This window comes from Labrus mixtus, chromosome 7 (genome assembly GCF_963584025.1).
Source record: "Labrus mixtus chromosome 7, fLabMix1.1, whole genome shotgun sequence".
NCBI classification, from domain to species: Eukaryota; Metazoa; Chordata; class Actinopteri; order Labriformes; family Labridae; genus Labrus; species Labrus mixtus.
This window is the reverse complement of record NC_083618.1, coordinates 15340690-15366521: the sequence shown is the minus strand read 5'-3', so window position 1 is coordinate 15366521 and position 25832 is coordinate 15340690. Positions and strand designations below refer to the sequence as shown.

Below are 25832 nucleotides of genomic sequence, written 5' to 3'. Positions count from 1 at the left end.
GTTCACATTGGTGAACATTTTCAACATTAAAGCTGTCCGCTTCACAGAAGAAAAAAAACCCAACAAAGCAGTGTCTCAGAGGTAATAAAGACACAGTAAACACTGAGGTTTCTACAACAATGCAGACCAAAGGGGGTCAACATTTTGAATATCCAAGAAGTTCAACTGTTGACTTGAATGTTCGCGCATACAGGGAGAATGAGTGTATTGGTCTGTTCCTATCCCTCTTCCAGTTCTAAGGGCACACTCACACATTGACATTGGTCGAAATTGCAAGATCCCGTAGAAAGGTTCAGGGATCGGTTGATTTTGAGGGTATAGACAGGATCACAACTTCCTGGAGGAACTGATTTATTCAATAAACAACCCTTTCAGAGTAGAACTATGTGTTACTCTTATGTAATACTTATAATCAGATTGGATGAGAAGCTCTAACATTAAAGTGCTTCAGCATTTTCACTGATACAGTCGACTGACGCAGGTAGTGGCGGTACGTACCTGAGCGATCATGTGGTTGCCCATGGGGTGTTGCTGTGGAGTGGGCAGCAGGGCAGTCTGAGGCGGAGCCTGTGGTTGTGGCTGTTGTGTCGGGCAGGGGAGTAGGCTACGGCTGGACTGGGAAGCTGCAGGTGGAGGACACACATCAGGAAACAGGCCTAGTGTTGCAGAAGAAGACATAATAGATGCAGGAAATAATTTCTTATATTATATTTGCTCTGAGCAAACTGAGAAAACCACCAAAATTATCCTTGTTATTGATGTCTCAAAATGTTCTTGTATTCTTCTTCTTTTTTATTTTATTTTTTTTAAACATATTGTCAGTTTTGTGGACAGGTTAATCTTTGTTTTGGACCTGAGGTTATTTATTGTAGACTATGATTACACTTTGCAATAACTTAGTGGAAATGTTGAAGTCAAAAAGAGTTCATTATTTATTTGATTGGATTTTGCATTTGAAAAAGGGGTACACATTACATTCAGGGACAAGATATTCAAATATTCCCAACTTGAGATTTTCTATTTGAATTCAGAGAAAACTGGTGTTACCCCAGTACATATAGCGGTTGCTTATAGTTTTAATGTTGCTATGCTATCAAAGTCCTTGGAGCCGGGTTATAGAGCTGTCTGTGAGTTAAGTTGCCAGTTATATGTCAATACTGTTTGTGGGTGATTGTTTAGTTCTACTTCTCTTCACACAAATAAGTGGATGAAGGATATATTCTCATAATCAGTATCTTCTTGTTGTTACATGTGGCCTACCTTATTCTTGGCAATGGTTTTTTTGTGCTGTGTTTGCTTGACTAAAGTAGTTATAATTCCAATAAACAATGACGTTTCAGGAACAAACAAGCTGATTCTAGCCTCAGTTATATACACCATAAAGACAAGACTCCTTTTCCCCCAACTTTTCTCCATAGGTCTTACCAGAGCGAGAGCCTTTGCAGCTTCCTTGTGAGCCTTTGTTGCTGCCAAGGCTATCCCCTCTGGTCAGAATAGAGATGCCAGAGAAGCTGCTAGCCTTGGTGACGGGCGGCCGGAGGGTGCGGTTGGAGCTGTCTGAGTCAGTGCTGCTCCAGGGCCGTGGCTCCAGGCACTTCATGTCACTGTCTGTACTGCTTTGACGACTGCTAGACGCCCGGCTGGAGCTCTCGCGGTTCCCTCTGAGAGATGACAGAACAGGGTGGTAGAAGAGAGAGACGAGAAGATGAAATGAAAGGGATATAATGGGGACACATGCACAGGAGGGGGAAAAGAAGAGGTGACAGAAGAGATAAAGCGATGAGAATTAAGAAGCAGCAAGTAAACAAAGAAAAGTTGAAGTATAAAAAGTCAGAGGTATGCGTGATAGGGTGAGGCATATTCAGAAATAAATGGGAGAATTTGAAGCAGAGACGAATGTAGATGGAAAGAGAAACAGAAGGATAGTCGAAGACAAAATAGGAGAGAGCAGAGGAGCACAGTGAGGTCATCAACAGGTAAATAAGACACACAGTGTGACAGGCTTTATGATGGGGCATTCAACACAGATGCATTTTTGGCTGGTTTAGTGAAACCACGATACAAAAATCAAGCAACAAACCACCAAACGATATTATTCCAATTTTAAACATGACCACACACACAATTTCACACATTCACAACACGCATAGGAACCCATCCTCAGAAAAACATACATGCAAGGAGATAAGATGCTCCGGACAATCAACACTGGGGTGGAGGAGGATTTCACAGGGACAATAGATGAGACAAACGCCCAAGAATTCAACACACAAACAGTCGGAGACTGGGGTCAACATTCACATAAAAGACTTACATAAAGAAGCTCTAGCATACATACATGTGATGACACAAAATATAACACATGCTCTTTCAGTTTGTTGTAGTAAAGACAATAAATGATATAGAACAGGACACCCACATACTCCTGTAATTTAATACCAGATGCACATCAACTCTCAGACAGTAAGGGAGGATGTACATCAACACTCAGACTTACACACATTTACTACTAAATAACCACTTGCTACTACTGGTTCACCACTATGGTTCTTTAAACTGTATTGCTGTATACACACTCATTGTGTTGCTGTGCTGCTGTCACCCTGGATAAGGGTAGCTGCCAAGAAAACCAATGATCACACCATCAGCTTAACCGCCACACTGAGGAAACCCCTCCATCATCCCTGACAGGTCAGCATATACCGGTAGAATAATTTCGTTCCATTTGAACAGGTCCTACTGTGCTTGAAAAACTTAAAATAAAAATAAAACAATTAGGAAAGGAAACCGTGCTGTACATGTTTTGTTATGGCATTACGTTGACTAGAGATAGAACAGAGACCTACAACTCTGCATTTAGGGTAGCAGAGTCAAAGAAACTAGAGCCAAGTCTGCTGCAAAGGCCTTCTTTTCCCCTCCCCCATAATTTTATGGCGCACTCACACTAGGCAATCTGTACTGTGCCCAAGCATGTTTGATCCCCAAAAGTCCAGTTTGTTTTACTGGTGTGAGTTCTCCATACCGTGCTAAAGCATGGTACACTACCTTAGCTCTGGCACTGTTGGAAGAGGTGCGCTTCGGCACGGTACAGTTGCTCATTCAAGAGCACAAGCACGGGGACCAAATGGACATGACTTATTATAATGGATCCTCGCCTTGCATCATCAAGAAATCCTCAAGAGTGCTGTATCTGAACAAAATGACTGAAAATACGCCACAAAGTCAGTAAAGTTGTAGTCTTGTACTCTATTGATAGTCTAGAGAAAATTCAATGTGCCACTATCATACAGTCTTTGATAGCTGCCGGATGTTTTGGCACGTTACGGTGCAACTGAGCCTAGTGTGAGTGTGCCCTTAGAACTGGAAGAGGGATAGGAACAGACTATGTCCGTGCACAAAGAGTTAAATGAATTCAAAACACGCAAGGCTGATTGTGGGAATCTCCATGATGAGAACAGGGATGTGGCATGTGGGTTTGGGTTGTAAAACCCTTGTGATGGTGAGTGCTGTTTGAAGGTGGCTGCGGCTGATAAATATTTCACAGAGACTGTAATTAATGGAAGATCTATTTTGAGCCCTCTCTCTGCTATTTAAAGGAAGGGTGGGTGCTCTGCCGTTCTCTGGAAAGGGGAGGCTCACACTTGCTGAGAGTATTCTGCAGACAAAGATGAGAGCATGATGAGCAAGAGGAGGAAGATGAGAAGGAGGGACTCTGCTGTTGATCACATGATAATTCATCTCCAGTCTCTCCTCACGACTGCATTCCCCATCACGTGCACTTACAGACGAGGCAGGGATGCTAGGTTGTTTTTGTTATGAGCCTCCATCACTCTCTGTCTTCACAAAAAAGCTTCTTTGTTTGATTCATTGAGGTGAAGTCTGGTTTGATAATATTAAATCTAGAAAGGATTAGAACCTAAAATATTTTATATGAATGCTTCATTTTCAGGTTAAATGTGAAAAGGACATTATATGACTTAAAACTTAAACTACATCAGAATACATATTGGCTTCAACTTAGATTTTTGTGCAAGCAGCAAATATACAAAAAAGAAAGGAATGAACAGATGGGGCCAAATAATCAGATGATTCAACTGTTAAACAACATTTTGATCTAAGAACTGCACAATAAAATATCTGAAGCAGAAAGCTTCAGAAAGTGAGGGCCAAAGGAGGACCTTCATCTACATGATAATCTTAAAGTTTCAGTTTTTAAATGTTTATACTTTTACATTAATGAAACAGTAAAAGTAGAGATTTCAAAAAAAGACGAGTAGAATGCAACAAGACAAGTCTTAAACACTTTTCAAAATCAATTTCAAAACGACCAAAATTTCACTTAACATTGCCTTTGGGAAATTTAGATGGAAGCTTCTCACTAATGAGTGATCGATATAAACAGTAAGGTTCTGGTATTTTCTAACGGTTCTTGTACGATTAAATTGGTTCTGATAAATGTGCAATTAAAAGATGAAAGACATTCAACTGCTGTTATTTGCTCATAATTAAGATGTCTTTGTTCCTTTCACAAAATGGGTGAAATAAAGAACAACAAAACAAAACAATCTGAAACGGTGTCAAATGATTTAAAAAGAAGTTGATGCATCCCTACAAATCATGACTCTGCCATTTGTCTTTACAGTCTCAAGAATGCTTTCTTTCTTTTTTGGTTTGCTAAAATTTGTTGTAAGTAAATCAATGATATTATGTTTGCACTGCTTACATACTTTTCAATGCTATTATGCAACAGGTGACATGTTAACAAAAACTACAAGACTAAGTCAACCACAAAACAAACAGGTTACTGTGGAAGCAATGCAGTTACTTTATAAAAATATGTAGTTGAAGGTGGATGGGTGGAGGGTAAAGTAGGTCAATCAGTCCCCAGTGAAACCACAAAGCAGCCATGCATGGGCCATGGGAAGCCCCACGGTGCAGTGCTGGAAGAGCCATCAATCAGCCGACTACGCCAAGCAGATATAGAAAAACCACCACAAGTCACCACTATCATCACCAAACCACTTTAAAAAAATGGGCATGGCAACACACAAGTCAAGGTCAGCAGCACCCCAATACCTAAAGATCTGCCTCCTCTTTTGAGAACTAGAGCAGTAGCCCTCAGTGGAAAGTCTGTTGGGGTTAACATTAGGAGAAAATGCTAGGGTTACAGGACTGCATGGAGAACAGGGGGGAAGGGGGGGTAGGGGAGGGTAAAATAAGGAGGGGTGTCAGGTAGAGGATGGTACAGTGTAGAACTTTTACCCTTAAGAAAAAGAACAAGATAAAAAAATAAGGAAACAAAAGGCACACTAGGTAGAATCTCTTTTCCAAGAATATCAATCTTTTCACCTCAGAGGACTGGGCACTACAGGATGGAGGCTCATCGCTGCATGAGCTAACCTCTTTCACGAAAACATTTGTTTCAATACCTACCAGTCTTTCTCAAAAGTTTCATTCACAGTCTTTTTAATTAAACCATCTACTAAAAGTAGGGGTCGACCAATATTGTTTTTTCAGGACCGATACAAATACCTATAATTAGTAGTTCATTATAACGATATGCATTTACAGACAAAAACGTCAATCTTCCTGTCAAAATTTTAAATTAGGATTTTTACAAATTACTGCTCAATCTGAGACTCTTCTCCTGCTTTAGGCTGCTTTTGTCTCGGTCCATCTCAGCGGTACCCAGACTTTAGAGCCGATTGGCTATTACTCGTGAGACGTCTAGTAAACCAGATAGTGTTGTGGGCGGGACAATAGGTGAGACAGAGTGGTGAGTAAAAACAGACCCAGAGGGAAAGACACACCTGCAGTGGAGCCAAAGGAGTACACTTTTAAATTAATGAATTTGATCAGCTTTCATAAAATAAAATGCTGATACAGATAGTCAACCAAATACCTAACATTGGACAGACTGATAATCAGTCGACCCCTAATTCAAATCATTCACTGAAGAAACATCTGCAAAACATATTGACCATTTGTCTGGCACTGGAAAGAATAAAACATGTGTGGAAAAAAATAAAGTTTTAAAAATGTCTTGCAGTGGGGGGTAGATTGTTGCATGTGGCCGGATCTGTGCGGAAAAATAATCAACACATAATGTGTCTAAATTGGTTGTGTTTAAAGGTCTAAAGTGCCCCAACTATCTACCTAACAATCAAACTGAAGTTTAGAGGGAAAGATGACTAGCAGTGAGTTTTATAAAAAGAAGACAATAGAGTCTGCAGTAGGAAGCATCGTCTTACCTGTTGTCATTGATGTATCCATTTTGAGATGACTGTAGAAAAAAGGACACCTGCACATTATGAAATGATTCATCTACTCAAAAGCACTTTTGACCAAGAAAAAGACAAACATTTCTTTGGCAAATCACACCTTCCAAAGTTTTCAAGTTTGACATTTATTTAGAATGTGATTCAGTTCTTCTGTAACTTTAACAAACAGCACGTGTTTGTTAAACTTGACTCTGGTTGGAGCTTCTGGTAGAGAAGTACAACTACTTGCTAGTATGGTATGAGGTTCTATAGACAACTCTTTTAAAGGAAAAACTGTTCCAAGCAAGGCAGTTTAGAGTTGAGTTGTACCATGATGTCTTTTTGTCAAATTCTGTGTCGTTCTACCTCTTTACACTTTTTAGTAAACCGATAAAATGGTCCGTGAAGGAAAAGAAAAAAAAACATTCTTCAAATGAACGGAAGACATATTGACCTTACACTTGTTACTTTATTGGAGGCAACAGCTAATGACTGTGAACTTCATTGTAATATGATGTTCATCTGCCTTTCTCAGTGTTTGTTCAATACTTACTTCCCGGGCAAAGATCCTGTCTCGTACCCTCTGATACTCTTCCTCTCGCTCTTCAATGGACTTGCTTCGTCGCCCATCCTGCAGCGGCACACGGATCTAACATTTGGGAAAACAGTAGAAAATAGTGATGTACTACTATGTACTGAAATTGTCAATGCTTGTATGGCCACAATGAGTGTGATCTGCTATAATGAGAAGTAGGAAAGTCACATGATATTAACAATAGTTTGCAAGGGAGAGCAGCTGCCTGCTGTCAAAACAAAACAACAGATTGGAAACTGTGGAGAGAGAGTGTTTTGAAGACTAGAATCAGCGTGGGAAGGTTTAGCACCACAAACGTGATAGAAGACTTGAAGAATAATGATACAGGAATGTGACAAAATGTACAAGAATCAGGTGCTGAGGACATTTTTAGTGCTTAAAATAAACATTGTTGTGAGAGAAACTGGCTTTAGACCGCAACAAGCAAACACACTGGGTCAAAATCTAATTAAACTTTGTTATTATATCGCTTCAACCATTTGGGGTTAAAACATTAAGGTTTGGGAAGCCCTGATACAACCCACAGGTTGGCTCAGGGATAGATCATTGACTATAAAAGCAAAATAAAAAGATGGACAATACAATAGCTCTCTGAAATTGACAAATTTTAAAGTAAAAGCCCATGTCAAATGAATTTTTCTCAAACCTGTTTCTGCCATGATAGTTAGCTATTATCAGGCTGATTTGAGTTAAAGTATACTTTTTTCTGAGAAATGTATTTTTAATAAGTAATCTGATGCTATAAAAAAGGTGTAAAATTATGTTACCAACGCAATATGTCTGCACAAGTGGAGATGTATCATCCATCTTTATATACAGTCGATGACATGGACCATTAAATACAAATCCTGTGATAACAATGAGAAAACTTCACTATAAATATGATACCGTTTCCATTCCATCGATGTAGCTTACCTGATTATCGTCTTTATCCATACTAGCATCATCTCTCTTGAGGATGAATTTCTTCTGGAAGTCCACGTTACGTTCATCCTTGATGTGTTCAGAGAACCTTTGTTCTGGGCTGTAAGGAAAGTTAAGAACAACAGGATTTTAAAGGGCTGTATAATGAGAAAATTTGTAATTAATCTCTGAATTTCAACAGTTAATTGTGATTAATTGCAATAGCATGTTTAAAATTCCATTATTTTACATTCCAAAACAGTTTTTAAGTCCTTATTAACAATGTAAAGCAATTCTTACCAGTGTCTTGCTTTAGGAATTAAATGAATACAGAGAAATTTACTTTATGATCTTGACTTAATATTTATTATTTTCCCCAATAACCTGAACTGATTGGATTTGTTTTTGTGTTTTGCATGATTATATCACCTACCATAACCTCTAATGACACTAAAACTAAAACATCTGGAAAATCAGAACACAGCATGGTTTCTTCTTATGTTATAAAATTCCTCAAAGATCTCAGTGTTGTTTAAACATACCTATAAAAAATATTCAAGCTTGAGTTTCCTGTAGCTTTAAGGCTGCAGCTGTTAAAGTCTGGACCAAAGTCAAAAACTCACATGCGTGTGTTGCCAGTTTTGTTGATGATGACAGCTTTGCCTGTCTGATCCACGTTGTGGTCCATGCCGAAGTAGGCAGCCACACGGTGCAGCAGCATACGGTGATAAGAAGTCATCTGAGGAAACTTCTTATACTGGTTACTGGAAGGGGCACAAAAACAAAGTTGTAAGTATGATTTCATCTGTGTGCTGAGATAAAATGTTATTGCTTGTTTTATTTTTGCTAGGTTTTTTTCATTTTCCCTGTATTCTGTGAAGTCTATAATTATGTCTACATTAAGCATTTGAAATGTTTTTAAAACTCAACTCTGGTATTTGTTTATTGTAAAAATGTATTTGCATATAAAATTATTCTTCACAGCACTAGAATAGAGGTTTCACAACTCTGTCTGAACAACATCCAGCTTCATGCAAAATTTCCCTTTGGATATTCTTTTAAAAAGGACACAGTAAAAACACCAATTATATATTTTTGTCACTTTTGTAAAACCCTTGGCTGTCTTATTTCCCACAAGTACTATCCCCTCTCATAAGGTTTGTTTTTCTGAGTTGTTTGGAAAGCAGAATGTCTCACTTTGACACCAAATAATTTGGTTCTGTTGTGCACAAGATTAATTTTCACTGCTTTCAGACAGATTTCAAACACTGTTCTGGTTACAGGGGAACAGGGAGTCCTAGCCTGAAATACTGCCAGCCCATACTTGCCCCATAATATCAACTACACTTTGCCAAAATTATCTGGTTACCTCGCCAATCTATTAATAAGCCTGAGTTGGCTAAAATTATATTCAAGAGAGTAGCTACAGAGAACATGGCTTACTTGTCGTCATTAATGAACTCCAGGATATCTTGTTCTAGTTTGAGCAGCATCATTCGATCCCTGTTGGACCAAAGAGAGGGAGAGAGGAAAGGGGGAAGAGTTCAGAGTGGGGAGCAGATCAGTGTCAGTTGTGCAGCTAGCATACCAACCAAAGAGCACAGATGTGAGGTTTGTTAATAATGGCTGTTACACTTCAATTACAATGTTGGTTCTTCCAGCATTTCAACCCTTTACAATTCTAATCCAGTTATTATTCATAGATTTGCAGTTATTTTGCAATGTTGACCTCTGACTTCAACCTATAGATTGTGTAAAGAACAGAAAGCGGAATAGGATGACTCATGTGAAGCAAAAGATTGAGAGATCCCCCTGCTCACTGGCTGCATTAAAAGTCTTAAGTCCCACTTACTCTGTGTTAACAGATAGTATACGAGTCAAACTACAAAATCAAAATGCATGTCAGTTTCCTTTTTTTTCAAACTGGGTATTGTCATGTCAGTTGTTCCGTTTCTGTTGTCGTGTTCCTGCTGTCAACCTTTTGTGGAACCTCATACCTGGGATTGTTCTTCAGTGTGTTGACCAGAAACTCGTGAACATCGATGCCCGTGGAGTCAGTGTATTCCTGACTGGAGTCTGACAAGACAAACAAAGTAAACAGGAGAAAGGAGAAAGGAACGGTTCAGAGACTGTGGAGGAAAAAAGACGGACACTTCTGAAAAGTGCAGAAAGAGTTAAATCAGAACACTGCCAAGCACCGTTTCTAAAATGGCACCCCATCACAATAGCAACTATGTAACAGGTAGCTCAGGGAGGATAAACATAAGCAGCAGATTGCATGAGACAGCAGCTCCCTGCTCCTCTGTGCCTTCACACACACACACAAACTCTTCAGGGTATAATTTCCTACTGTTTTCCATAACACTAGACAGTAGGGCTAGCCATTTTATCTCAGCTGCTCTCAGACTGTAATGATGCCTGAGGGCCTCTGCAGAGAGAGAAGGAGCGAGCTAGGTAATTAAAAAAAATAAGTCAGAGGGATCCCATTATCTGACAGAGAAATTAGCTTGACATCATATTAGTTTTGGTATTATTAACACAGTGGACATCATATTTACATGTTACAACCATAATGTGACAAAACCATTTAAGGATGACTAATGCGGGACATTTAACTGACATTGATATTAAGCATTTATTAGAGCTGGGCACCCGTCTGTTCATCATTTGTGTTAACTTTTTTATTAATTTTTAACGTGACCATTTATTTGAAAAATAATAATCGTAACATTTTACTTCCGGTAAGTCTCATTTTCTCCTGACTTTCTAAAGACCGACACGGCTGTTCTCCCTTTTTTTTTTTTAACTGTCACATCTGTATCATGTGTAATGCCGGCTATAGAGGGGGGTGAAAGAAAGTCCAATTTCTACTCAGGCTCTCATTGGCTATAGTAAGCTAGGAACGGGGAATGGAAGGTCCTAATTGGTCGAATGAGGTGTCAATCAAAAGGTCACATTCCATGAATTAATACAGAGAATACAGTTGAGAACAGGGAACAGCGGCCGAAATTTTGAAGCATGCCTTGGATCTCTATAGATTTATTATGTTTGAATTAAATCTTTTTCTGGATATGGATCGTGGGGATTCTTTGCCGATGAAAGCAGAAAGAATTGTTTGTTTGTTGGTGGTCTGACAGCTAGGTAGAACGTGGCTGCTATGTTAGTTGGGTTTTGAAATGGTTTACCGGTACATGGTTTTAATCACAATAATTGTAGCTTTCTAGTGATGTATAGCATGAGAGATATATACAGAGCAGTAGCTGTGTAAATGACGCTCATGATGAGAAAACACACAGCCCGTCTGCAAGCCTTCAGGGGAGGTATTCAATCAGAGAAAGTCCATTATTTGTAGATTTCGATAATGAGAAGTGTAACTTAAGAGTTTTCTAAGTCATCATGGCCTCCTAAATTCTAATCTGTTGACGTTGCAAAAAGCTGATGTTTTAGTCGATTTTTTATAATAATCTACCGGTTAATGTCATTGTTAACTTCAGTTAATTATTACGAAGTTAAGTGATTACCTGATATTGAAGTTAACATCTTTGTTAACGGATAAATGGTTGGAGTTAAAAATTTGATTAGCTGTGCCCACCTGATATTCCATGGTTCAACTATTTTTGTTTAGGTAAAAGCATGGTGCCACTGTGGATCTCAACACAGGTTTTGTAAGGACAAAAATCACAAAATGCATCAAAGCTTTGAAGTTGCATCTCACCACGCGACAACATCTTCCGCGGAGTCTTGTCTTTCTTGTCCTTCTCTTCATTTTCATACTCGTCCTTGGAAGACTTCTCCTCTTCCTTGTCTGATGGACAGCTGATGTGAAGCTGGATGATATCCTGGGAAACCACATGCCAATGCCATGAAAAAAAGAATAAATTAATTTCTGAATTATTTTCACGTTTCGTCTGTTAGACACGAATTATCCAACACAGACACTTGTGTACTTGCATGAATACATGAAAATTATAGGCTAGCCTAGCTGCACTACATGACAAGGGTTATGGTGGGGGGTTAGGGGTTAGAGACAGGAACAGTACCGATTCTGGAAGTCCATCATTGGGGAAAGGACCAGAGGACTCCTCACACACTGCCAGACTCCGTACCAGCTTCAGTTTGGCATTAGACTGAAACAGAATCACACATACATTACCTGAAGGACTAACCTAGTTTGTTTAAGAGATTCTGTGACTTTTCAAAATTCAGGAGGTTAGTGACCCCAGTTTAAACCATTATTTGTTGCTTCCTGTTTTAAGAAATTATCAATCATCATGGTTTACACTTAAGTTTCTGTTGCAAAGCAAAGCTCAAAAACAAGTGCTAGTAACATGAAGTTAAGAAGAAGAAAAATGGGGAGGAAATGCAAAAGAGCCGCTTAATAAGCAAAGAGCCGCTTGAAGTAAAACTAACTTTAGTGCTGGCATCGCATGGATAATGACACCAATCAACTTTAATTGAAAGCCCCTGGAAAACTGACTTGAAATATTCATAATCCATGTGATATCTAAATTGAATGCATCATTAAGCATCCCCAAAAATCTCAGTGAAGAAACTGTGGTCTGCCATGCTGATGTTGACAGACCTGTCCTGATAAGCAGCTGCCCCTATGTAGACTATATCGTAAAGCCAAGAAGAATCGTAACAAGGAGGAACTAATTTCAAGATTTAGGGGGCATATTGAGGTATGCATGGTGTCGTATAAGAAAGCAGCTCCAAAAATACACAGTGATGAGGTCAGTCTCTAATGTTCAAGTGTAACTAACCACTGTCTTAGTAGTTGTCTTTATAGTTATATACATGCCAGAAAACAATGAAGACCTCTACGTATCATCAAGTTAAGAATAAGGCAAACTCAGTTGCATTTGTCAGTGTTCGCTTCATTTAGGGAGAAGTGACAATAACTTCTTAGCTTCCTGGCTACTAAACTTTAAGGCTGAATTAAAATCATGACATTACAAATGCCTGTTTTATGATCATTCCCATGCACACTTTCGATGTCAAAAGTATTGGTTCTAATATCGTGTAAAAAGTAGAAATTAAAAACTAAAACTGCTAAAAGGGTTTAAAACCCACATTCTTGGTGAATGCTGCTTTTCACCTGCATTCTAAAATGTGAAGAGAATCAAGTGATATTTAGAGGTGTGGTGTAAATGCTTAAGAATTTGAAAGTCTAAATTCAAGTCTATTCAGAATAAACTGATTAGGATTTGTATCATTGTAAATATATAGTAAACAGTGCATAAAGTCTGGAGGAAAATAGGGGAGACCACTGGAGTTTGCAGAGTATACAGAGTCAGTGCTAAGCATTATTTATTCATTCAGCATACCACACTTAGTTTTAAAATGATCTGGATACATACTTAATCGGCTTTTTAAACATATTACTTTCCTTTTTAGCTTTAAGACAGTTATTGACCAGTGCATAGATTAGGTTTATGAATCAAGACTTAAACCTCCCAAATGTCTCGCAGACTAATCAAGACCACCCCAATCATTAGTGAGATGTTATTTATTTAGTTTTCAGGGAGACGGAGCAGCTGATCCGGTTGCCAACAAAACAGTAACCATATAAGCCCTGAAAGTAGTTGTTGACATCTAATAATCCATGACATCAAATGAGGGGATGCACACATTCTTTTGGAGATATCCTGAAGTGTGTGTGGAATGGGCCATTATTTTTATAGCATGTGTATGATTGCGATTACAGACAAGAACATCTGTTGAGATTCTTCTTATGTATGTGATGCAACCAAAGTCAAAATGGTTGGCCTTTTAAAACTCTGGTAGTCTGTGTCTGGACTTTGTTAGGTAACTCTCACACGTCTACTTTATACCTAGTCTGGAATTTAAGATTTGAAACAATGATAAGAAGACGGTGGTCCCCTTTGGATTAGATTATAATGTTAATAGTGGAAGGTCATTTTGTACAACAAACCAGCAGGGGGGTTATTTCAGGTAACTGGATTATAAAAAAAGGTGACTTTTAAAAGTTGTGTATCTGTTTTTGTAGTTAAACACATTTTAAAAAAACCACTCAAATCAAATAACTTACCTTGGCCCGTTTCCTGCCATGGCTATGATTAGGAGCTCGTTTCTGCAAGAGAAATGTATGTTTTCACTGATTTCAAAAGGTGCAAATTGAAAATGAAATGCAGCTGTTTTATAAAAATATTTATTTAAAAAATGAGAGATACATCAGCAACAAAGGTAAGTTTAAAATAATTTTAAAAGCTCATGTAGTATCACCAATTCATGTACAACATTTTCTATTTGAAATTGTTGAATGTGACTGTGTGAAATGTGACTTTGCAAATTTATAATCAGAGTTGTTCTTGTGTTTCTTGCCTTGGCCAAATAAAGATTAAAGAAAACTTTGCCGCTGCATTTTTGTTTCATTTCGCCACATGCACAAATTCAAAACCCCAATCATGTTAGAGAGCCCCCCCCCCCCCCCCTCTGGGAGGGCCAAAGCTAAGTTTAGACCAAAGATTGGTGGTGAGATCACGATGCGCTATGTAAACTTGGTCGTCACAGCTCTCGAGTCATTAAGTCAAGCTGAGATGCTGATGCCGTTGCCATGGAGCCAGCTCCTTAAATCACCAGTAGCTGGTTTTATTATATAAGGCACGTCACCTGTTTCAACACCCAATCAGCTAAGTCAGCCAGGCACATTCGTCATTAAGTATGACCAGGATGAAATTACACCCAAAAAACTGAGGAATCAGACACAACCACTATCATTTTGAGGAGGATAAAATAGTTTTGATTCATGAAGCACTTTCTTGAAAAATCCATTTGTGTTCATACATAATAATTTTATTTGTATTAATTGTTGAAATGCACAGAAAGGATGTCTCTAGCAGTGTGCCATTAAATAATTATTCCCAAATCTGTCCTAATTACTCCCCAAAAGTATGCTTTTACCTTAATGGTTGTGTTAAATATTCAGGAAAATTTGCACTGAAAGAGTCAATTTATTTAGCCTCTGCTCTCTAAAGCAATTAAGAAAAATGGCAATCTTTACAACAAAGAAAATATAAACAAGAAGAAAAGACCCACTATTATGGTATAGCTTAACTAATTTCCTGACTGGAATTGGTTTTCATTCATTAGTGTAATGCACATTACTGTGTTAATTTTCTAATATCAATCTTATATTAACTTTTCCCCTCACCTGTGCATCCTGTTGGGAGCTCTCCTCCGGCTCTAGGCCCTCTCCTGTCCCTTCCTTGATACCCTGTGGTTGAGGGGATGTCTTGCCTCGACCACCGGGCTCGATGAGTGGACCACTCTCTCCCTCCTGCTGGATGTCTGTTGTCAGGCTCACTGACATCTTCTTAAGGGAGGGGGAGAGGGTGGGAGTCGGGGAGGGGGTTGGGTGGAGAACCCAGGAGTGGCTGAGAGAAAAGAGGTAAGAAATGAAAATAAAAAAAGGTAAATTCAAGTCTCTGATTGTTTTTTTCAGGGTTGTAATATTTGGTTTCATACAGTATATATGTGAGGCTGTAGTGCTATACAATCTACCTGTAGGTGGTACCAGATCTGTTCTGGACTCAATACAGTGAGTCTAGATGGGAACCACACACAGGAAGATGAGGGGAACCCACTAAGGTAGTGTACTGGGCTGTGCTGCAGCAGGGGGCGAAGTACAGTCCATAGCAGGTCTTAGCCTTCAAGGTGCAGCTGTGAGGAGACAACACAAAGAAAAGAAAGAAGTTAAATGACTGCTCTTTGCAGATTAGTTATTCACCTTTTTTTTCTTCTATAAAATGATGCCAAGCAAATGCTCCATCATAAAAGGTGGAAAAACTGCCAAAGGTTAACATGAACGGATACAGAAGATACATCATATGTTACAAAGTAAGATGTAGTAGGAAAGTTATTTCATGTAAAATATCAGAACAAACAGTATAGCCACATTTTTAGTCATTTGTTATTACTATTGTTTACACTGCACAATGAAAAAAAGCACATTGTTTCATCCATACAACCCCAACAAACTTCAACGTTGGGACGTTGTGTAAAATATAAATTAAAAAAATGATCATTTGCCAAAAATATGTTTCAAAAACGTTGAGATAGTGGCAACGAAAGACTTGAAAAGTTGTGAAATGCTTAAAAAACACATGTTGAAACAACAAAATCGAGCATCCATGATAGCATGGGGGTACATCAGTGCATATGGCACATTTGTGAAAGCTCCATCAATGCTGAACCATACATACAGGTTTATACAAATTTATTTTTATACACTTTATACACTTATTTCAGCATGACGGTGCCACTCCACATTCTGCATGTATTTACAACAGCATGGCTCTCTACTAAAAGAGTCTGGGTGATAAACTGGCCTTCTTACAGTCCCGACTTGTCACACATTACCAATGTTTAGAGCATTATGAAATGTAAAATAAGACAAAAGAGACCCTGAACTGTTGAACAGCTGAAGGACTACATTAAGCAAGAATGGTAAAACATGACACTTTCGAAAATTACTGAAATGGGACTACTAAATTTCCAAAATGCTTACAGAGTTGTTAAAAGATAAATAAATGCAACAGAGCGACAAGCATGACCCCGTCCTAACCTCTTTGAAATGTGTTACTGGTATCAAATTCAAAATGGGCATGTACAGTAGTCTGTCAATAACAATGACATTTCTCAGTTTTAAAATTGATATGACTTTGTTTATTTCAAATAAATATGGGATTAAAAGGATTTGCAAATCATCACACTGTTTTTATTTCATTTTACACAACATCCCAGCTTTCTTTTTTATTTGGGGGTATACATCAACAGCAGGTTTGCCTCTGTAGCTGAACAAGGAACAGGGTTTATATAAATGGCTTTTTCTCTTTTCTCTCAAGGGCCATGACGTTTTCATTCCAATAATGAGACTCAAACAAAATCCAAGAAATATTTTGAGGCTATTAGTCTGGATCTTCATCCACAAGACAAATCATTTGTAAACTATATATAAATAATTAACAATATGAAGCACAACCCCACCCCCCCCCAAAAAACAAAAAAACAAACAAACAAACAAAAAACACAAAATTTACTGCAATCAAGTGAATAGAGGAGGTAGCAGCTAGCCAGTCAGTCAAGGGGGAGGGGCACACTACCTCTGGCGTCGCGGGGTCCTCTCTTCTCTCTCCCTCTGGCTCAGTGCAGCAGCATGGTGTGTCCTCCAGTCAGGAGTCCTGAACACCGATAACAGAAGAGGAAGACACGGATGACGTCATGTTTCACACACTTGGGTGACTCATCGCTGCTGCTGCTCCCCCTGCTGCTACTGACTGTAGCAGGGAGGGGGACTAAAGCAGCTAAAAGCTCAGAGCATACTCGTTCACAGGGTTTATAAATGAGCCCCTCATGTGAGTTTTAATCTCCCTAAAACGGCTAAATTTTTCATTATTTGACTTTGTTACTGTTTAAACTGAAGTTTCCACCGTGTGGGCACCACAATTTATAAAAAGGAAAATGTGTGTTTTCTATGCCATTCTATGATGTATAGGATGGCATCATGGCACCAAGATATTGGGTATTCGCCAGCTTTATCTTCTATCATAAGAATGAAACAGGCCTGTATACTGTGTCTAACAAACTGTGGTTTAACAAAGCAAATCTCTTCAGGCAACCTTTAGTTGCAAGCTCTTCTAGTTGCACTTCTAGGGATCTTAAAAAACCTTTAAATTGGGCTCATATATCTCCAATAACAACAAATCGCTGTTATAACAATATTTGAGAAAATCGTACCCTTATGACTTGTATTTCCCTCCCCCTTGCGTATTTCATACAACTTATGTCATTAAATCAATTTTTCCAGCATAAAAAAAAACATCAAACATTACCACAAAAACAGCTTTGGGGTGACTTCTGGCTCCAAAGCAGTAACTCTGATATGTTAGCAATTACACACTTGTGAATACACAAACACGAGCAAAGATGCACTCAAATCTATCCATCCTAAAAACCCTCTCTACAAACTCTGGTGTTGCTGCAGGAGATTTGAAACAGGGCGAGAAGCTGCTGATAAAGGGGATAATGATGCATGCAAAAGTCGCCTCAAATAATAAAACACTGTCTTTTGGCTCCAGGTGCCTTTTCTTTGGGTCCTACAATGTAAAAACTGCACAACACCCACAAATGTCAATTCTACAAAGAAATAAAGTGCGGTACTAAAGAGTTAATCTTATAGTGATAACAACTGTATTTTTGCACACTGAAGTATTAGATTTGTGATCCCAAGGTGAATGTATGCAGCATGGACAATTATGATTCATACATCATACGTCTCTGTCTATGCAGATGTGCAATGTCGGCCTGTGCTTCAGGATAGATGAGATGAATGAACAAACAAAGCAGGGATTCCCAGGGTGGGGAGGACCCAGGCAATGCAACAGCATTGGCGTCATCAGCACTAGCATCAGCAATACGCCACATCACTGACCAGGACACCCACATGCCTCAACCCTACTCTGCTTATACAACCCTGCCTCTGCAGAGGCAGATAATACAACCACAATATCTACTGTGGGCAGATACAACTGCTTGACAGTCTCTTTGGAGGAAAAAAAGCTCCCTTGCTCACACACAAAGTGTAGTCTTGCACAAAAGAAATGAATGGCTTTGGATTAGAAAGCAAAGATAATCATTCATCTCAAGTGGCAGTCTCGCAGCTGATTGGACGATCATACTGAATAACAGGGAGGGGCTGCAGAACAAATTGTGAATCAGCGCCAGAAAGGGTTGGCTTGTGAATAAACCAGCGTTACCTATTCTCTCCTCCTCTACCCCTTCCTCTTATTTTTCTTCAGCTCTCTCCTCAACACTCCCCGCTGCTTCTCTGAACACACGCAGAATCCGGCCAACAGGGTTGCCAAGGAGATGGTAACGTCATTCTCAACTGCTGCCATTTGTGTTGAGCGAGTACCAAGGAGAAGGGCAGGGAGGAGAATGCTATTAAAAATAAATACGTGGATTGCAGTGTGCAAAGACTGAGAGGGATAGACTGACAGAAGCAGAGACAACGAGGGTATGATGAAAAGAAAAGCGAGAGACCCGGAAACACTACTGCTTCTGTTCTTCATTAGTTCATGCTATCTCACAATAATAACAGTAATTAAAAGCCTCTTCAATATCTTCCCAATAAGCACATTTGCCTTTGACCTAACATTATCAAAAAAAAAACACAATGGCACAAAAAAATATAAATATACATGCCCTCTAAGACACAATATTAAAATGACAAATTATCCAAACACACCTTTAGACAAAAATGTGACATAAGCTAAGAAGAGATTTTAATGATGCAGTGGTAGGAGGCGTTATGTATGCATCAACAAAACGTTGCCTTTTTTCTCAATATACAGACAAATGATAATCCCATACAAAGACAGTGCTGAGACGTTGTATGTTACCATTGTTCGGTTTTCATAATGTTTTATTTTAACTCAGACCTGATGCATATGTCAGCTCACTTTTTATATTTTGTCTGCTATCCTAAGCCAGAAAGCCAAAAAATGTCCCATCATCGCCATGTATAGGTATCGGTATATGCTTCCTATCTCCAGATTCTGGCTTATACATACAGCCATATAGAGAACATCCTTGTTCTTAAGTGGTTACACCAAGTGCTATCCAGGCTTAAGAACTTAGCTACAGAGAGACATCCAAACTCAACATCTACAATAAGGGCGGCAGCAGCAGCAGCAGGACTATTCTGTGTCGGTTGTGTCCCAGTTCGGTCAGTGTGTCGGTCGGCCTCAAGTTTGCATCTCTCTGCCAACAGTCTGCATTATCACATGTGGCTGCAGACATGCAGCAGGGAAGCTGATTCACACAGGACTCTGGCCAGTTACATCATAGCCAAAGAGGTCATTCACATCATGCTGGCCTTGAAACACACATACACCTATCAGGCTGTTCTGTATTACAGCTGGATAGCCATCGATGAAGCATTTTAGAGCAAATATGCTACTGAATTAATGAATCTTGAGAATTTTACTTGATTATAAATGTCTTATTTTTCCAGTTTTTTAAGAGGTCTTGCACAAGTTGAAACAGAACAGTTTTAATATATTTCTAAGTATGCACACACTACAAATTGCTTATTTTTGAACTGATACTTTTTATGGTGACAACGTTTGATTAGTATTCTTTATGCCTCTACAAAAGGAATGAAAATCAGTCTGCATCCTCTCGAACACTTCTTAACTTCCTGAACTTCTGTACAGCTTGTCCTCTCCTTGAAAAGAGTCTGTTTTTTCCCATATCAGACAATGTGAAAAATGAAAAATATAAAAACCTGAATGCCTTTACAAAGAAAATATAATCTTCTCCATGTACTGAGGTTTTAGTGAGAAAGTATTAGTGCACAGTTTAAAAATCAATCTAGGAATAAACAAAATTCATATCGCATAAAAGTACATTTTCATTCTAAAGGAAAGGCATAAGCCCAATACATACAGTAGAAGGCACATTTAGCATGGGAGGATCAACATTTATTAAATCCAATTAATAGCATTGATCAGTTAAATCTAAGCACACTGATAATAAGTAGTGAGTAAAAATTATATTTCAAGTAAGCCTATTTATTGACGTGTGCGTGCAGTTTTATTGCTTCGATTTTTTTTTTTTGGACCTATGGGAAGTATGCTTTATTATCAAGCTAATTTAAGCTGAATCTTTTGTGGTGACATGTTGTTTGCCCCCTTTTCTATAGCTGTTTAAGTAAACCATTACCATCAGCATTCCTCTACTTTCAAATTTAATAGTACATCATTAGAAACAATTTTATTTATCATGATCATTTATGTATTTATTCCACTCATATCTATTGATATTGGATTGAACTATGCTAACCTTTTATATATTCCATGTCTTCTTTTCATCACAATGCATGACAACATTAGTTGGTATGATGCAGAACAAAGAGCACACATGGATGAATGAAGATAGAAATATTAATATATTGCTCAACTGTTTAATGAGGGTATTCAAAAGTGCTACATTTACTTTTGTTATTTTACGAAAATGAACACAGCTTTACACATTTTTCTAATGTTTTTTCTACAAATGAAAGAGGAAAGGTGTTTCACAGCCCTACACACACACACAAAAAAAAATTTATTTAAAAAAATCACATCATCCTCAATGCAATGCAGGGCACTCTAACCCACTTCCAACACATTATTGCCCTTGCAGACTCTGGGCTCTCCTGATGACAGGCAACCAGCTGAAACACACAGGTCACACACTGCCCTGCCCACTGTGTCAGGTTACCACACCAGAGACCGCCAGTATGAGGAAGCCCTGAGGGGAGCATATGTTTCTATGTGTTTGTGTGTGTCAGGCAGTGAGTGAAAGGCACAGAGTGAGCATTCGTCTGGACTACACTGGATGTTTGAGTATGTGTGACGTGCTTGTGTTAAGACTGAGAGGACATATATCTCTGCCTGAGACAGTAGGCTAGCCGGACTAAATATTTTTTGCAGGTATGAGCTCACTGTCAAATATAGCTGCTCCGGGTCAAGCTGGGTCAGGGTCTTAGCAATAGTTAGCAGCTAGGCAAACCAAAGCATTGACAGAAATTCCTAATGCACAAATCGTGCATAACAACTGATTAACTTTTCAAAAGGCTAATGTTTAGTTACTAAACGGAATATAATACTTATAAAACAAAGTTCTGTGCATGAAAAGGAAAGACAATGAAAAATTCTTTAATGTGGATTTTAGGGCCGATTTGCCATTCGTACTTTTGAATCAACTGATCAATTAAGCAACCCTAGCAACACCTTGCAATGAGGTAACTTAAAAGTAACTTCTAATAATTTACTATATTCTTATCAATTATTTATTTACAGATAAATACATTTGTCCTCACTTGCAGGGTTAACACAAGTGAATTTCAAGCCCGGTGTTTACCAAGTCTTAATTTAGGTTCCACCAGGTCAAAGCATCAGGGATTGTTTTTTTAAAAAAGTATTTAATGTTTTACAATCTTAACATACAGAGAGGCTACTGTGCCAAAGACACACAAAAAAGATCATTACCAACTAACAAAACTTTTATGGGGAATTCCCTGTGAGATTAAATATAAATAATTCTTGAATTTTTCTCCTTAGGTGAAACAACCTAAGATGGAAAACATACCATCAACCCCACCGAGAATTAAAACTATTACAATATTTTGCCTTTAGTACAAAGTGCTTTTTGGTTAGAGTATGCATCTCATACAGAATAAATTCATAGTACAGATTTTTGTATATGAAGAAATTAATCTTTTAAAAAGGCAATCTTTTCTGTCCTTCTGTGAGCACTTGCACTCATTAATGAGATAACCAGATAATGAGCACTGAGCATTTATACAATTGTATGTGCAAAATGATGGAGAGCTGCTGCTATTATCAGTTATTTCATTCATTGCATTATTTCAAGTTTCATAATGGAGAATCTTACAGAGCAGATATGCCTCTCCATTTTCTCTGCAGAGGCTGAATGAAAGATGAAGGTGAATGGAAGCACAGAATGCTGCAAACAGGAATGAGCAAGCATGTACAAACCCACAGACAGCAGTGGGAGTGACACACGCACACACTCACACACTAACTGTTCGACCCAATTCAGCTCCTCGGTATTCAGCCGCGCACCTCGCCCATTTGACGTCAGAGAGAACCCATTTCACAAAAGGCAGCAAGGTTATGTCTTCAGAGTGGAGGCTGGTTGGTGTGTATTTGTGTGTAGTAATGGCAGAGTTTGTGCAAGCTCAGTGACTGCACATATTATATATCTGCAGAGCACTAGCAGTGTGCGTGTTCCAGTGTTTGTCTGTGTCAGAGAGGATTCCCCTTTGCGTCCGTTGCACAATCTCACACAGGGAGGGGGACGAGGGGGATGGCAGAGCACTGGGGACTGAAGGAACCGTCCATGCATATATGCACCAAAACAGTCCGTCTTTGACACAGGAAAACTATGAGTACATGCAAATTAAATGACCCTCCAGTACACTGTCAATACTTTCTGCTATGAGCTGTACGATCGATGAAAGCAGCTTAAAGGCTCAGTGAAACAGCAAAAGAAAATAAAACTACTATAAAACATAGATGTGGGGACATGAATGGTCATAGAAGCGGAAGAAAGGGTTTCTCTTTTTCCATCTACGTCGTTATCTGTCCTTCTCGCCTCCCCCTCGCTATCTCTCTCTCTGTGCTATGAGGATACCCCTTCTTGCCTTCCACCTCCTTTGCATCAACCCCTCCCATCAATATATCTCTCTACATCCACCCACTTCTAAGGCTTTGCTCTCTGTCTGTCTCTCTCCCTTTTTCTTCCTCTTTTTATGTGTCTTCTTAAATTGTCAGTCCTACTGCTGACGCCATCCTCCTCCACTAAGCCGGCCCACTCAGTCCTGTGGGACGAGCTATGACTCATTCCCTCCCTTCCTCCCTCCCTCCCTCCCTCCCTCCCTGGTTACCTACCTACCTACCTTTCTGCAGCTCTCTCCAAGTCTCTCTCTGTTGCTATAACCTATGTATAGTTCTCTGCTGCGTGTGGGGGGAACATACAGAAGGTATATGGAGAGAAAATAAGACTGTAGAACGAAACACAAGAACAAAGTGGGTGATTGAGAGAACGGGATGCTGGCTAAGTGACCGACATCCCCCTTCTGCATGATAAAACGAGTGGCAGTGGACAGAAAGGCGATCCTGATCTTGCATGTATTATTGATAAAGGCAAGAGTACAGGAATGTGGGTGAGGAAGAGAAGTATGGAATTCCCATGGGTCAAAAAGTGAAAACCAATTCTGAACTAAACACACTAAAAATGTATTAAACAATATTTTCTCCCACCAACAAATTGTTAATTGACAGTAATCCCTTCCTTAATTATTTAAAATTCCAATGACTTCATTGAAATAATATCTTTCATATGATGCATTCCCTAGTGATACTAGAAGTTGGGGGAAGGAGCTAGAAGCACATTCTCCTCTGAAATCCCATTTGTTGCATGTGCAAAGTCATATTTTGTAAAGTCCATGAGGGATGCAGCAAGGAGGAGAACTCATGCTCCTTAAACTGTCTCTCTGTTGCAGCTCATTCTGTCAATAACTTACTGAAACTGAAACAACGGCCAAACAGTCCTCTCTGCATCTCCTCTGGCTAAAACACTTCACATTGTCAAGTACCTTTTACAACCCCACTTCAGAAAAACGTAACCCCTTAAATGTGAATATTTGCAAGTTTATTTTTGCTTTAACCATAAACTGAACAGCGTTGGGTTGTGGAGTAAACAAAATATCAAGGATATCACCCTTAAATTGGCAAACAGGGAAAGACATTTTCTCTTTTTTAACATCAGATAGACCAACAACTCATCAATGCATGGAGATATATAACCAGCCAATTAACAGACAATGAAAACAATTGTTAGTTACATAGCTACTAGAAATGCACCAATTGGGAAACTCAGGGCACATACCCATACCGATGTTTGAAATAAACATGTGTTTACGTATTTATGCTCATATCTTAATCTCCTCTTGTGTTTTAACTTGGTAATTTCTTATCTTACTTAGTCTATTTATGTTTCATATTTATATTTACTTTGTATTTTTATTAATATTATAGTTTTGTTTTTTTTGATCCTTTAACCACTTGTTTCTATTTCTTTTACTGCTCTTACCTTCTTATTGCTGTTATCTTTTTATTTGCTTTTATCTCTTTTAGTTTCTTACATCTTTTTAAATCTTTGTGTTGCCTGGGTTCTTATGATGGTCGGGTTATATATGTCTGTTGGGTATTGTGCACTTTGGGTTCTTTTCTGTTGAATTGTATTTAATTATTCTTAGTATTTTGCATTTGTTTGTTCTTGCTGTTGTTTATGTTCTTCTGTGTTTGCTTTAGTTTGTTCTTGTTTTTGCTGTTTGTCAAAGCACTTTGTAAACCTGTGTTTTTAAAAGGTGCTATATAAATAAAGTTATTATTATTATTATTATTATTATTAATATAGTTAGGTGTACTAGATGCCAGTATTAAATTGATTTGGCACAACAAACAAACATTGGTTACAGACACCGGTTCACGCCACATTATTTGCCTATTTGCTGATGTCGGTCAACAGAATACATTGGTATCGACCGTTACTGATGTTAAAATGATTCAGCGGTGAATCCCTAATAGTTACATTGTTTTACCAAATTAAGAGTTATGTTTTGATGTGGAAAACTTTTATTTGGATTATCCAATAATAAAAATAGAATTATAAATTTGTCACACTGACAATTAAGATGTTTTAATTAATTCACAATGACAACTAATGCAATGATTACTATGCAAGAAAGAATCCAGCCTTGAAGTTGCCAGAATCCAAATATTTTGTTATCTAGGATTGTCTTTTCTATCAAATATCTGAGTCTAACAATCAACCTGTCTGAACATTTTCTCATCATGGCATCCTTGTGTACCACAAACGTCACCACAAAATAGCATAGAGGTTATCAAGGCCATACAAACCCATATCTTGAGCAATGTGAAAGCTAAGCACTTAATAACAAGGAAATCCTGCGTCTTAATGCAGTTCTATTTTGGTCCAATCAATGGCCAATGAAATCTGATACAAGGAGCACAAAGGCATCTCCTCCTCTGTGTGTGTCTCTGACAGAGGGTAGCCTTTAGGGAGTGTGTTAACAGCATCACAAAGCACAATCAAATTTCACCTTTCAAAAATGACATAGTAATTTCAATAGAATGCATCCCTTTACTTAAACATCTTTCTACTCGAAATTATACATTTCAGTAACGTGAATGGCGTACAGGCTTGAAAGGGCAACAAGGGTTTATGAAAATAGCGGCAACCATGGAACACACTGAGCTGAAGCACAGGTTTGTTAATTTACCATCTCTTCAAAACAACGCATGTTTAAATCACCTCACAACAAAAGAAAAACAGATATTAAGCACACTGGACACTATTTCAATCTTTCAAATGTCCTCGCCACAACTTCAGTGATGTTCACTTATATTAATGGGAGAACCCTTCCCCATAAACTGAATGTCAACATAAGTAGGGAC

The 25832-nt window shown here is 38.5% G+C and overlaps 1 protein-coding gene across 8 annotated transcripts in view; it reads right to left on the bottom strand.

The window, feature by feature from the left end:
• Positions 1-25832, bottom strand: part of LOC132978157 (R3H domain-containing protein 2) — a 50388-nt gene that overhangs the window by 11403 nt on the left and 13153 nt on the right. For 3 of the 8 annotated variants that reach the window (XM_061043246.1, XM_061043244.1, XM_061043250.1), the window contains exons 2-16: positions 16884-16961; positions 15283-15441; positions 14933-15155; positions 13811-13852; positions 11799-11885; positions 11474-11597; positions 9756-9834; positions 9202-9261; positions 8382-8522; positions 7771-7879; positions 6814-6909; positions 6252-6301; positions 5077-5130; positions 1426-1661; positions 499-623 (exon numbers count right to left, since the gene is read on the bottom strand). In XM_061043246.1, coding sequence (XP_060899229.1) covers positions 499-623; positions 1426-1661; positions 5077-5130; positions 6252-6301; positions 6814-6909; positions 7771-7879; positions 8382-8522; positions 9202-9261; positions 9756-9834; positions 11474-11597; positions 11799-11885; positions 13811-13852; positions 14933-15091 — 1362 coding nt within the window. In that variant the 5' untranslated portion in view covers positions 15092-15155; positions 15283-15441; positions 16884-16961. The remainder of the gene's footprint in view (positions 1-498; positions 624-1425; positions 1662-5076; positions 5131-6251; positions 6302-6813; positions 6910-7770; positions 7880-8381; positions 8523-9201; positions 9262-9755; positions 9835-11473; positions 11598-11798; positions 11886-13810; positions 13853-14932; positions 15156-15282; positions 15442-16883; positions 16962-25832) is intronic. The other 5 variants (XM_061043247.1, XM_061043251.1, XM_061043249.1 and 2 more) reach the window with 3 other exon arrangements.